Consider the following 10,856-nt stretch of genomic DNA (forward strand, 5'->3'; position numbering starts at 1 on the left):
TTGCTTCTGCTCTTTTGGCCCCCAGAACGAGAGCTTACCCAATGCCGTTGACCCAAACGAGACAGAACGCTCCCGCGCTTCCACGTCATCAGACCTCCCCTTGCCCATCTGCCTGTGGCACAGGCCTCGCACAAGAATCGGACTTGACTTTGGCGCTGAGCGCTGTGCAAATGTCCTTGGGAGCCCCAAACGTGACGAAAGTGAGATCGGCCCCAAACCCCACTCCATCACACTCATATCCGCCTGACCAGGCTTGCTCTGTGGATGCTTTCCTGGGTACGTACCATGCGATGACGGCCTTTCGCAGTCAGCAGCCCAACCGCCCCCCTAAGCTTCTTTTCTCCCGTCGCCTCTGAAGGGGGGTGCTTTTCGTGAACAGACACATATGCATTCCGCACGTATACATCTCCGTGCCCCACGTTGCTTGGGTCCTTTCCTCCTCTTTCCCAGCCCAACACGCAATTGCACACTCGCACACTCGCACTTGCTCTGCACATCATGTTGAGAGGTCTCTCAGCCGCCCCCAAGCCCTGCTTTAATCACCTGTGCCCCCCGTTTAAACACCGACAACATCACAACAGATCCTGCTCTGGTGTTCCGCTGTTGCCACTACGTTGCATCTGCTTTGGCGCTTTCATATGAATGTGAATGAGAATGAGAATGTCCACGGTCGTTCGCCCACCAGCACACTCTCTTCATTTTCAATCTCCATAGCTTGCGTTGCACCAGCCCTCAATCATGTTGTACCCTTGCTATCCTTGTCATGCAGGCAGACAGGCAACTGCAGCTTACGGCCAGGGTGCTCGCCCCTCTGGTCACACAGTGCCATGTCCAACAGCGTCTCACCCCAGCACCGCGACGGATCCGGTCGGTTCATCCCGCTTCCTCTCCCCTTGCCGTCGTCTTGGTTTGCTACACCATGTCCCGCCCCTGTCCAAACATACACTTCGCCCCTGCCAACCACAGCCCTCTTACTTCCCCCACCCTGCTTCTTACTTAGCCGTCGGTGAAGATGGCGTGGAGGCTCGCTTGCTGGGCTTGCGCAGCCGAGAGCCCTTGCCGGAGGGGGTGACAGAAGAGATCTTGGCTGCTGAGCGTGCCGAGTTTCGACGCTTTCTTGCCCAGGACCGGTGGACCGAAGAGCAGCGCATCCAGATTAAGCAACTGCGCCGTCGTCGCCAAAATTCGTTTTATGCCCGACGCAACCGGCGTCGCCAACTCTCTGACACGAACGGAGATGCCAGCTTTGATTCGTATGCCTCCCCGAGCCAAAACTTGACCGTACAACAGCTACAACTACAGCAGCAGCAGCAGCAGCAGCAGCAGCAACAACAACAACAGATGCATTTTCAGCAGCAACAGCAGCAACAACAGCAACAACAGTCCCTTCATGGTGGTCGACGCCCAGAGGTTGGTTTTTTTGAGCCAAGCTGCTCGTTGCTCACTGCCCCCATCCTGCTTTTTTGTCACCTTTAAACCCTTCTGGCACGGTCAGCCTTCTGGCCCTTGCTTTCTATCGCTGCCGTCACAATCTGATTGAACCATCGCGCTTGCAACATACTACGCAGAGTGTGGGTGCAGACTTTGACGCGGCTCAAGCTGCGGCTCTGCTTCTGTCACGCAACGTGGCGGGTGCATCGCTGTCGGACCTGCAACAGATGGTGGCAGCTCTCCAGAATGAACTTCGGTTGTGTCATGAAGACTGCCAGCAACTGCTGTGGCGGTTGGCATGCATGGGGATCATGCCACAAGCCATCAAGTTGAACCGCAACTACTTGCCTCCTGCTGCTCTTTTCCCAGGCGCATCCATCCCCACCCAGCCAGTTCCAAAGCCGAACAAGTCCTCTGATCGTCCGGCAAGCGCGGTAGCAGGCACCTCGAATGTGTCCGAGACTGCAATGGAGAATCAGAATCAGAATGAGAGTGAGAGTCGCAATGTGGCAAAGCGACAACACCAGGATTCCGAGGACGAAGGCGAGGAGAGTCAGGGTGAGGACGTGGATGGTGCGGCCGAACGTGAATCCCGACTCTCATCTTTGGACGAGGATAACGAGGATAACGAGGAGGATGAGGAAGACGAGGATAACCGCCAGCATAAGAAGCGACCCGCCGCCCAACAGCAAGACGCACAAACCCCATCGGCCCACCTGGCCAAGAAGCGGGCGCGCAAGCTCAAGGCGCATTTGACACAGGGACGGCATGATCAGAGTGATGGAAGTGACGGCAGTGACTGTGAACGCGAGAGGGATGCTGGTGAGCACCCAGGATCAAGCCGTCCAAACAAGCCCTTAACATCGAAACGAAGCACCAAGCCGCCAGCCAAGCGACTTCAGAGCAACGAAGGCACTCGTTCGCAGACCAAGGGCAGTGACGCGGTACCGGCCGGCACCGTGGGCGTCAAGGACACATCCAAGGACCGCAACTCTTCGGGCGCCTCGCCCAACCTACCTGGGGTTGATGGCAAGCGCCGTGACGGCACCGCAACACCACCGCCAGCATCATCAAGGGGGTCTGGCAACCCGTCGTTGGCACCACAGACATCTACCATGTCCATGCCTGGATTCCCACCAGGCATGACCATGCCTCAATCCTTTGCCGGCATGCCCATGGGGGCCTTTCAAATGCCACCGGGGGCCATGAACATGATGCCGCACATGGCGATGATGAGTCGCTGGTATCCCGAGGCCATGGCTGGCTGGCGTCCGCCATTTGCGACCCAATCGTGGTAGGCATGGCAACGTGGACTCGTCTTTGCCACCACCATCCATGCGCTCTTGAACGCACTTTGCTGTTTGGCCTTTTGCCTTTCCGAAAAGGAACAACTTTGGTCGGTGTTGTTGTTTTTGCGTGAGCTGAGCGCATCCAGCTTTCCCCAAGTTTGCGCCGTGCTGCCTAGAAAAGGGACACGGCAACGCTGACCTTGTGGCGTGATGTACTGGTGATATTCTTCCTCCGCTTTTTTTTTTCCCAAGTCCCTCTCAGGTCAGGAGAGTGGTCTTTGATGTTTGACTGTTGGTGTTGTTGTTTCTTGTGTGGATTATCCGATTTTCTTTTCAGCTTTTTCTTCTTGTATTGGGAGGGATCTTTGCTCCTCTCCTCGCTTCCGCGTGGCATGCTGCAGGAGTCAGGTTAGTTAGACAGCAGTGGGAGAGGTTGTGAGGTTTTGCTGTTTCGAGACTTCGTTTTTTTAGCCAGTAGTCTTGAGCACCCAAGTCGCGACTAGGTGTTTCAGTTTTTTTTTTTTGATTATGCGATACATTTTGCGTGCATGTAGGTGGGCGTGATGGTGGCAGCGGTGTGTGCCGTTGAATAGTGCAGCAGGGCTTGTTAACTGTGTGTCGTCCTGCTTCGAGTGGGACCGGTGCCTTCAACCGTCCAAGTAATTGACGTTCTTCTTCTTCTTCTTTTTGAATCTTATGATCTTCATTGAGCATAACATCACGTCGTATTTGCTATCATACACTAGGACTGGCTCCACCTGCATCATGGCAACCAAGGCGTGACTGGAAACCGTATTTGACCCGACGCGCCTGCGCCGAGGGACCGGCGCCGAGTCAAATGCGACACACAGCCGCGCCTCCTCCCTCAAAAAAAACACTACCAAGCTAACATGAATCTTACACCTTACCGTTGGATTGGACCGCATGACGACGGATGGGGTGAATTTTTTTGAAGAAGTATGGGTCAGTTTGGGCTTTGGGGTTCGAAGAGATGGGTGTGTGTGGGTGTGGTAAGCATCAAGCATGTAGAATGGGATAAGTGTGAGAGTATGATGCGTCATGTGTGGCTCCGAGAAGATCTGCTCTCTTTTTCCTTACGTTTGGTTACTGACACGGTTTAAGAAGTTACAACAGCACTTAATGCAGATTATCGGCATAAACACACGTCATTATATACACATTCTCACATACTTATTGAAGATATTATGCAGGTTATTGTAAAGATGACAAAAGGTTTCCCCTTCTGGTAAGGGGCCACGATCAGATTCGAATCGTCGCGCTCGGCAGATGGGTGGAACTTGTCAAAGGGCAAAGGGCAAAGGGCGCAGGGCACAGGGCGAAGCAGGCTTCACGCCCAGCCAGCTGAGCTTGAGAGCTGGCTGCTCCATTTCTCGCCCCGTGGCCGTACACACACACTCAGATACACACACACACACACACACACACACACACACACACACACACACACACACACACACACACACACACACACACACACACACACACACACGCATGATGAGAGTGGCGGTTGCAGTGGAACGGCAGCGATGGAGCGGCAGGGGAAACTTGACCGCGAGTTGGCTTTTGATCATGCTTCTGCTCGGAGTTACGGTGCTGGAACAAACAGCCATTGAAGCGGTGCCCCTGACCCCCAGCAGCAGTACTGGCTCGCGAGTCGTCAACGAGGCAAACCGGGTTGCTACCACCGCTTGCCCCAATGTCGCCTTTGACGTGAAAACCGAATTCAGCGACGGTCACCTGCCCAAGGTGCAGATTCAACTGGCCCAGCCCCCCGCCGTCCACGACCGCAAAAAACCTCAGGCCGAGGAAGACCGCATCATCTTTGGCACCATGATCACGGGCAAGGATCGACTCCACGAGTTTCTGGCCGAAAAATCCGCCTCGGCCTTTGCCGCTCAAGACTTTGCTCGCAAGGTTCTCATTGTCGTCAACGACTCCCCCGACTACAGCATCACCCACTACGACATCCCCTGCGTCGTGGAAATCTTTGTCGAGCCAAAAAAGTACAGCCTCGGCAAGCTGCGCAACATTGCCATCAACGCCGTGCCCGTGGGCACCTTTCTGGTCCAATGGGATGATGACGGTGCGCCTTGGTTGGCCCTCGCGCTCTCACCCCCACCCTCTCCTCCAGCTTGACTGCACAGCCGCTTATCGCCCCACCCCCAATGGGCTTTCCTCCTCGCGCAGATTGGCACGCTCCGTCATACCTTAGCATGCAGCTCGCCGACTTGTACAAAAAGGATGCCGATGTGAGCATCGTATCCAAGCAGACTCGCTTCTTCGTGCTCTTGAATAGCAGTTACATCTATACCCGTACGCCCCAGCCCCTTGAGCCCCTTGAGCCCCTCGAGCCTCGTCGACCATCTGCTTTTGCCTACTTTATTGTCTTGTAGCCTTGCTTGTTAATGTTGTTGTCGACCCCGGCCCCAGTTCACGGTCCGCGCTTCACCCCCGGTTCCCGCGCGCAGTTGACCGTGGTATCGAAGGCAGTGTCCTAGCTTTCAAGTCACCCCAATACGCCCACGTCAAGTATCCCGACAAGGCCAAAGGGGAAGACTCAACCTACCTTTCAAATGTACGCAGGGCCGGCCTTCGCGTCACGCCCTGGTCCAACCCCTTCTGGGCCTACTTTCGACTTTACCACGGAGCCAACACCTGGAGCGGCCAGCACTACGGCATTCATCACATCAAAGGCGAGGGGATTTGGTGTCACATTTTCCACGGCCCCGACGATGTTGAGCGTGGCTGCACAGACCCCGTCCTCCTCGACTATCATTACACCATCAGTAAGACTTATGCTCCCTGGAAAAGCATCTTCGATCAAGTCGATCGTGAGCGACGCCATGCCGAAATCTTGAATAGCACAGGCTAGCAAATTAGCCCGGCCGGGCCAGAGTGAATAGTAGATCCTGTATAAAGACAATGCCGACCATATGACACCAAATTTTATGTTTTTTTTTTTTTTTTTTTTTGGAGAAATCATCGTGCCTATGCCCGCGGTCAAGCTCAGACGCGCGAGCCCTGACAATACGTCAATCTAATCAAGACAATCCAATTGTGGACCCGCATCAGAAAGAAGGGGCTGTGTCTTGACGTGCCTCGCTCGCTTTCAGCTGTCCGGCATCGTCCCATCCGCACGTCTCGAGCCCACCACTTGTCAACCACAATGTCGGAGAGCATCATGGCAAGGACAGCGAGTAAACTAATGCGCGTTCATGGCTGAAATGCAAGAAAAGACTGGATTATACAATCAATTGGCTATAAGCAACCCAAACCCCAACCCCGGATGAATTTGTCCCTGTACCTGATGCACAATCACACGGCTCGAGAAAACGAGGGCCCATGAACCATAGACCACCTCAACACTCAGTGCGAGGGCGTGCTGGTGTCAGCAGTCGCCTGAACTAGGCCCAGCTGCGCCATGAGTGGGTCGATGAGCGCTGCCACGGCCTCGTAGCTGGGCGCTGCTTGGCAGGAAGCAAGAAAATCCTCGCCCCGACTAAGGCTTTGCCCGAGCATGGGATCAATGGGGATGGCACCCAGGAAGGGGGCGGCAATCTCCTGTGCCAGCTTTTCGCCGCCACCCTTGGAGAACAGGTTGGTGCAGTCCTTGCAGTGGGGGCAAGCAAATCCAGACATGTTTTCCACAACGCCGAGAACCTTGAGGCGCGCCTTGCGGCAAAACTCGGCTTCGCGTCGCACATCCGATAGCGCCACACCCTACATCCCAGGCCCAAGAGCTTTTGGTCAGCTGGAACGAGCGAGCACAGCCTTGAACCGAGTCTGCGTGTATGCTGATTCACCTGCGGGGTAGTGACCAAAATGGCACCGTCGGGCTTGCATAGCTTGAGAGCATCCACAATGCTCAAATGCTCGTCAGAGGTGCCCGGCGGGGTATCAACTACCAGACAGTCAAGTTCGTCCCAGCACACCTCGGACAAAAATTGCTGGATCATGGCTATGCATTGTCAACGATGTAAAACCACGTCAGCGAGACAGGGGATGGAAACGCGCAAGGACGAGAAGAAGCGCGCTTTTGCAACGCATTGACAAGTGAAAGACAAACAGGCATTTTCGAGCAGAGCACAATACCATTTTTCTTGGGACCACGCCAAATCACGGCCTCGTCCCGAGAGTCGAGGAGGAAGCCAATTGACATGATGGCCAAACGCTGGTCGTATTTGTACAAAGGAACCCAACTAAAAGACGAAGTAGGAGGTGGGCCGGGGGCGGGGGAGGGGGACCAGAAGCAGGACGAGAAGAAAATAAGGTTAGCTCGACAGAACAACCACAGCCAACATGGCCAAAAAAAAAAAAACGCTTCAATCAGCGGCTTGATGGGCTTGATTGCGAGGGCTTGCTGGGCGCACGTACCCTTCGCTGCTCGTATGAACTTGTTGATCGGCAACGCCGAACATGGTGGGAATGCTGGGGCCGGTCAAGTCAATGTCCAACAAGCCGACCTGGCCGCAACGACCGCGGGAGAGCAGGTGCACAGGTGAACCGAGGCAAAGCTGTAGCAGTCGTGTTTTTTCCATGTTGGTTCGTTTGTCATCGGGCAAGCCCGAGCGCACAGCTGAGGCTGACCTTGAGCCCGCGGTGAATGAGGCCGATGGCCATCTGGCTGGCGACGGTGCTCTTGCCGACGCCACCTAAGAGTTGAAGGGTCCGAGGCAAAGGGAAGAGAGGAAGGATTGAGATGGCTGCCAAAACGGGCGCCCATTGGGGCATCGACTTGGAGAGCAGCGATGCCATCAAGCGTGCGGGGCGAAGACGTTGTAGGTACCTTTGCCGGAGAGCACAAGGACAATGTGTTTGACCCCAGCCAGTCGCTGCTTGAGCGTCTCTGTCGGACAAGCAAATCATGGCGGGATGAGACGCAGCACAGGTCAGCATGATGGAAAAAAAAAACGATCAAGGGCCATCCCCTTGTCGCGTCGATCACGAACCGTAAAACTCGTTGGGCGCCGCCATGCTGCCGTGTGATGGCGCGCGTCAAGAACCAGCACACCTCCTGCTTGAGCACCGTACAGGCTCCACCTGTACCACTCGTGGTGCAAACGTGATTTTGAATATCCACGGGGTTCCACCAGCGATGGGCGATGGGTCGATGGGAGAGGTGTGCTATACACACGTGCACCCGCTGCCGTTTCTCTCCTCCTGCTGCTGCTGCTGCTGCTGCTGCTGATGCTGATGATGATGATGCCTTTCAAGAATGAGCAGGGATGATGTCAGTCAAGAAATGTCAGATTAATCTCTCGCTCTCGAATCTCTTCTCTCGAGTCTCTCTTGAATTCTCTCTCGAATCTCTCTCTCGAATCTCTCTCTCTATCTCTCTCTCTCTCGAGTCTCTCTCGAGTCTCTCTCTCTCGAGTCTCTCTCTTTCGAATCTCTCTCGAGTCTCTCTCTTTCGAGTCTCTCTCGAATCTCTCTCTCTCTCTCTCTCTCTCTCTCTCTCTCGTCTCTCTCGAATCTCTCTCTCTCGAGTCTCTCTCTTTCGAATTTCTCTCGAATCTCTCTCGAATCTCTCTCGAATTTCTCTCCTCTCTCTCGAATCTCAAATCTCTCTCGAATCCCTCTCACTCTGTCTCTGTCTGTCTCTCTGTCTCTCTGTCGCTTTCATTTGTCAGATCCATTTGTCAGACAGACAGACAATTTGGATCACAACAACATCTCTCTCTCTCTCTGCGCGCGCGCATCTCAAAGGTGTCAGGGCATATTCATTCCAGCAGCAGCGGGCCTTGAGATCGCCTTGGCATTGGGCTGGAGTCTGCCTTGACTCTCTGTCTCGAGTCTCTGTCTTGGGTATCTGTCTTGGGTCTGCCTCGAGTCTCTGTCTTGAGTATCTGTCTTGAGTCTTTGCCTTGAGATCGCCTCAACCCAGTAACCTTGGTCTTCTTCGCCTCTGCATCGAGTTGTTGTTTTTTTTTTTTTGGCAGCCCCGGCCCGTGCTCACGTCACTGCAGTGTCCAGGAGCAAGGCCTTGTTCTAGATCCCCATCGACCTTGACACCCTGCCGTCCATGTGGCGACATGATGCCGCCACCGAGCATCCGAGCGTGCATGCTCGCCATCTTGGCCGTGGCGGTGATCAGCGTCTCGAGCCAGACAAGCCCAACAACAACCCGACCCCTCTATCACTTCACGCCCCCACAAGGTCCACGCTCGCACCCCCTTGCTACCCGGCTTTAGAGCCCTTGATCCCTCGACCCCTCCGCCCTCTTGTCAAAAAAAAAGTACATTTGACAAACATCCATACATGGTTCGCGTCGACCTCCTGCAGGCTGGATTAATGATGCCATGCCCGTTACCATTCAAGATCAGGTCCGTTGACTGCGCTTGCGGAAATTTCACGGCCCCAAGGCAACCCATGCAGTCCTACGATGCCCTGACCTCCATCTCCCTCACATCACAGACCTACATGTACCACATCTGCAATCCGACCTCGACCCTGCCTCCGTGGGCCCCGGATGGACACCAAGCCTACTGCCTGGCCACCAGCCCCGATGGCATTCGCTGGACTGCTCACGGCGTCGCCATGAACAATACCGGTGCGCTCATCTTGCTCACAAGTACCCCAGTCCCCAACCCAGTCATGCGCACAGTAGACCCCCGTCTTCATGCCTGTCGCCGCCAACTCACAATTTCCCTCTGTATACTCGCGTGTTTGTGTGCCCCTCTTTCTCTGATCAAGGTGGCACCGGCTTTGTTGTGCCCTTTGCCACCCTCAACAACTCTCATTTTACAGGTGCGTCTTCAGACCAGATTCAGCCCTTTTGTGCCATCCATCTCCTCTACCTCTCTCTTTCACACAAAACTGCTGACCCGCAGGCACCGGCTTTTACCTACATCAATCCGGTAGTCGGGCCGCGACGAGTCAAACAACCATGGGTTTTCAAACGGTGGGTGCTTGCTTCCGAGTCCCTTCATCAGAATCATGCTCCAGCTCTTTGGATCACCCTTGCTTCTCATCCACCCTCGCAGCTGGGTTCCAGCGCGTTGCTGCCACCACCCCCAAGTGCTGGCTTGAACATTTCCGGTGACGTTGCATTACTCAACGCAGCCAACAACTCGATCAACATCATCGTAGCCGCCTCCACTGGCATTCCCATGCAATACGGTCCGACTCCCGCCGTCATGCGCACGCATTGCGCACGCATCTTCATCTTGTCTCATGACCAAAATCCGTCCCTTGCCCACACACTAGGTGCCCCGGCCGCCATGATCTACACCTCTACGAATGGCTCTGTCTTTTCCTATCTCAGCACCCTCTGGACAGGTTTGGTGACCCCGCCCCCACACCTGGCACAAAAATCCGAACATGTTTTTAAACGTCCCGTTCACCATTTCCAGCCCACCCATGCTAACAAATTCCCCCCTTTGACCACCTGATATAAACGCAGGCACGGAGAAAGAAGGCCCCCGCGCTGAGTGCCCCAGCATCATCATTGTCGATGGGATGGCGGTCCGTGCGCTCAAATCGCCGCCCAGAGTGGTTTTGTGGGCCACCTCACACTAGTCCCGTCTCGCGCGTTCGTAGGTTTCCATCTGGTCCTCACCATCCCGTGGTGCAACGCTGTGGGAAGTGGGAACGCTGGACTCCAGCAATAACACGTTTCAGAGCCAGTTCACTGGCTCGGCTGACTTTGGTCCGGCCCCACCTAAACTGCTTGGTCGACCATGGCCCGCTCACTGCGAGCAACCCACACACATGACATCTAACCCGAATGCTGCTTGCTCCAGGCCTAGCCTATGCCGGCCGCCCATACCTGGATTACCTCAACCGTCCCTTACTTATGCTCTGGATCCGCGACGGCCTCAATGGTTCGGACGCCACACGTTTGATTGCTGTCATTTGGCCGTTGGGCTGTTGGGCCACCCCTTATAGCTATTCTACTGCACACAACTGTTTTTAGCAACAACCCATGCTGCGGCTGGATTTGCCAACTTTCAGAGCTTACCACGAGTGGTACGACCGCGATGACGAGATTCATACTCTCAGACACACACACACACACGCACGCACACACACACACACTCTCGCTCTCTTTTGCGCAGCTCAGGACCCGTGTTCGGCTGCCAATCTTGCCGCCCAACCCCCCCCCCCCCCCAAACC

The 10,856-nt window shown here is 55.0% G+C and overlaps 3 protein-coding genes across 3 annotated transcripts; 2 read left to right on the plus strand and 1 right to left on the minus strand.

Moving 5' to 3' along the window:
• Positions 1–763: 763 nt before the first annotated feature.
• On the plus strand, positions 764–3,391 carry MONBRDRAFT_33755 (uncharacterized protein; the record flags this gene model as incomplete). The annotated part of the gene is made up of 5 exons (XM_001748540.1): positions 764–867; positions 1,047–1,410; positions 1,569–2,725; positions 3,058–3,128; positions 3,275–3,391. The coding sequence occupies 5 exons, from the start codon at positions 764–766 to the stop codon at positions 3,307–3,309; spliced, it is 1,731 nt and encodes a 576-aa protein (XP_001748592.1). The 3' UTR covers positions 3,310–3,391.
• Positions 3,392–4,235: 844 nt separating this feature from the next.
• MONBRDRAFT_10800 (uncharacterized protein) lies at positions 4,236–5,613 on the plus strand (the record flags this gene model as incomplete). Its single annotated transcript, XM_001748541.1, has 3 exons — positions 4,236–4,824; positions 4,929–5,054; positions 5,135–5,613. 3 exons carry the CDS (start codon positions 4,236–4,238, stop codon positions 5,611–5,613), a joined length of 1,194 nt encoding a protein of 397 aa, XP_001748593.1.
• A 367-nt stretch (positions 5,614–5,980) lies between these two features.
• Positions 5,981–7,958, minus strand: MONBRDRAFT_33756 (uncharacterized protein). Its single transcript, XM_001748608.1, has 7 exons — positions 7,691–7,958; positions 7,528–7,587; positions 7,329–7,393; positions 7,116–7,204; positions 6,834–6,940; positions 6,545–6,699; positions 5,981–6,461 (listed from the first exon to the last, which is right to left on the minus strand). Exons 1-7 carry the CDS (start codon positions 7,713–7,715, stop codon positions 6,108–6,110), a joined length of 855 nt encoding a protein of 284 aa, XP_001748660.1. The 5' UTR covers positions 7,716–7,958; the 3' UTR covers positions 5,981–6,107.
• Positions 7,959–10,856: the final 2,898 nt, after the last annotated feature.

This window comes from Monosiga brevicollis, genomic scaffold (assembly GCF_000002865.3).
Source record: "Monosiga brevicollis MX1 MONBRscaffold_24 genomic scaffold, whole genome shotgun sequence".
In the NCBI taxonomy this organism is placed as follows: Eukaryota; class Choanoflagellata; order Craspedida; family Salpingoecidae; genus Monosiga; species Monosiga brevicollis.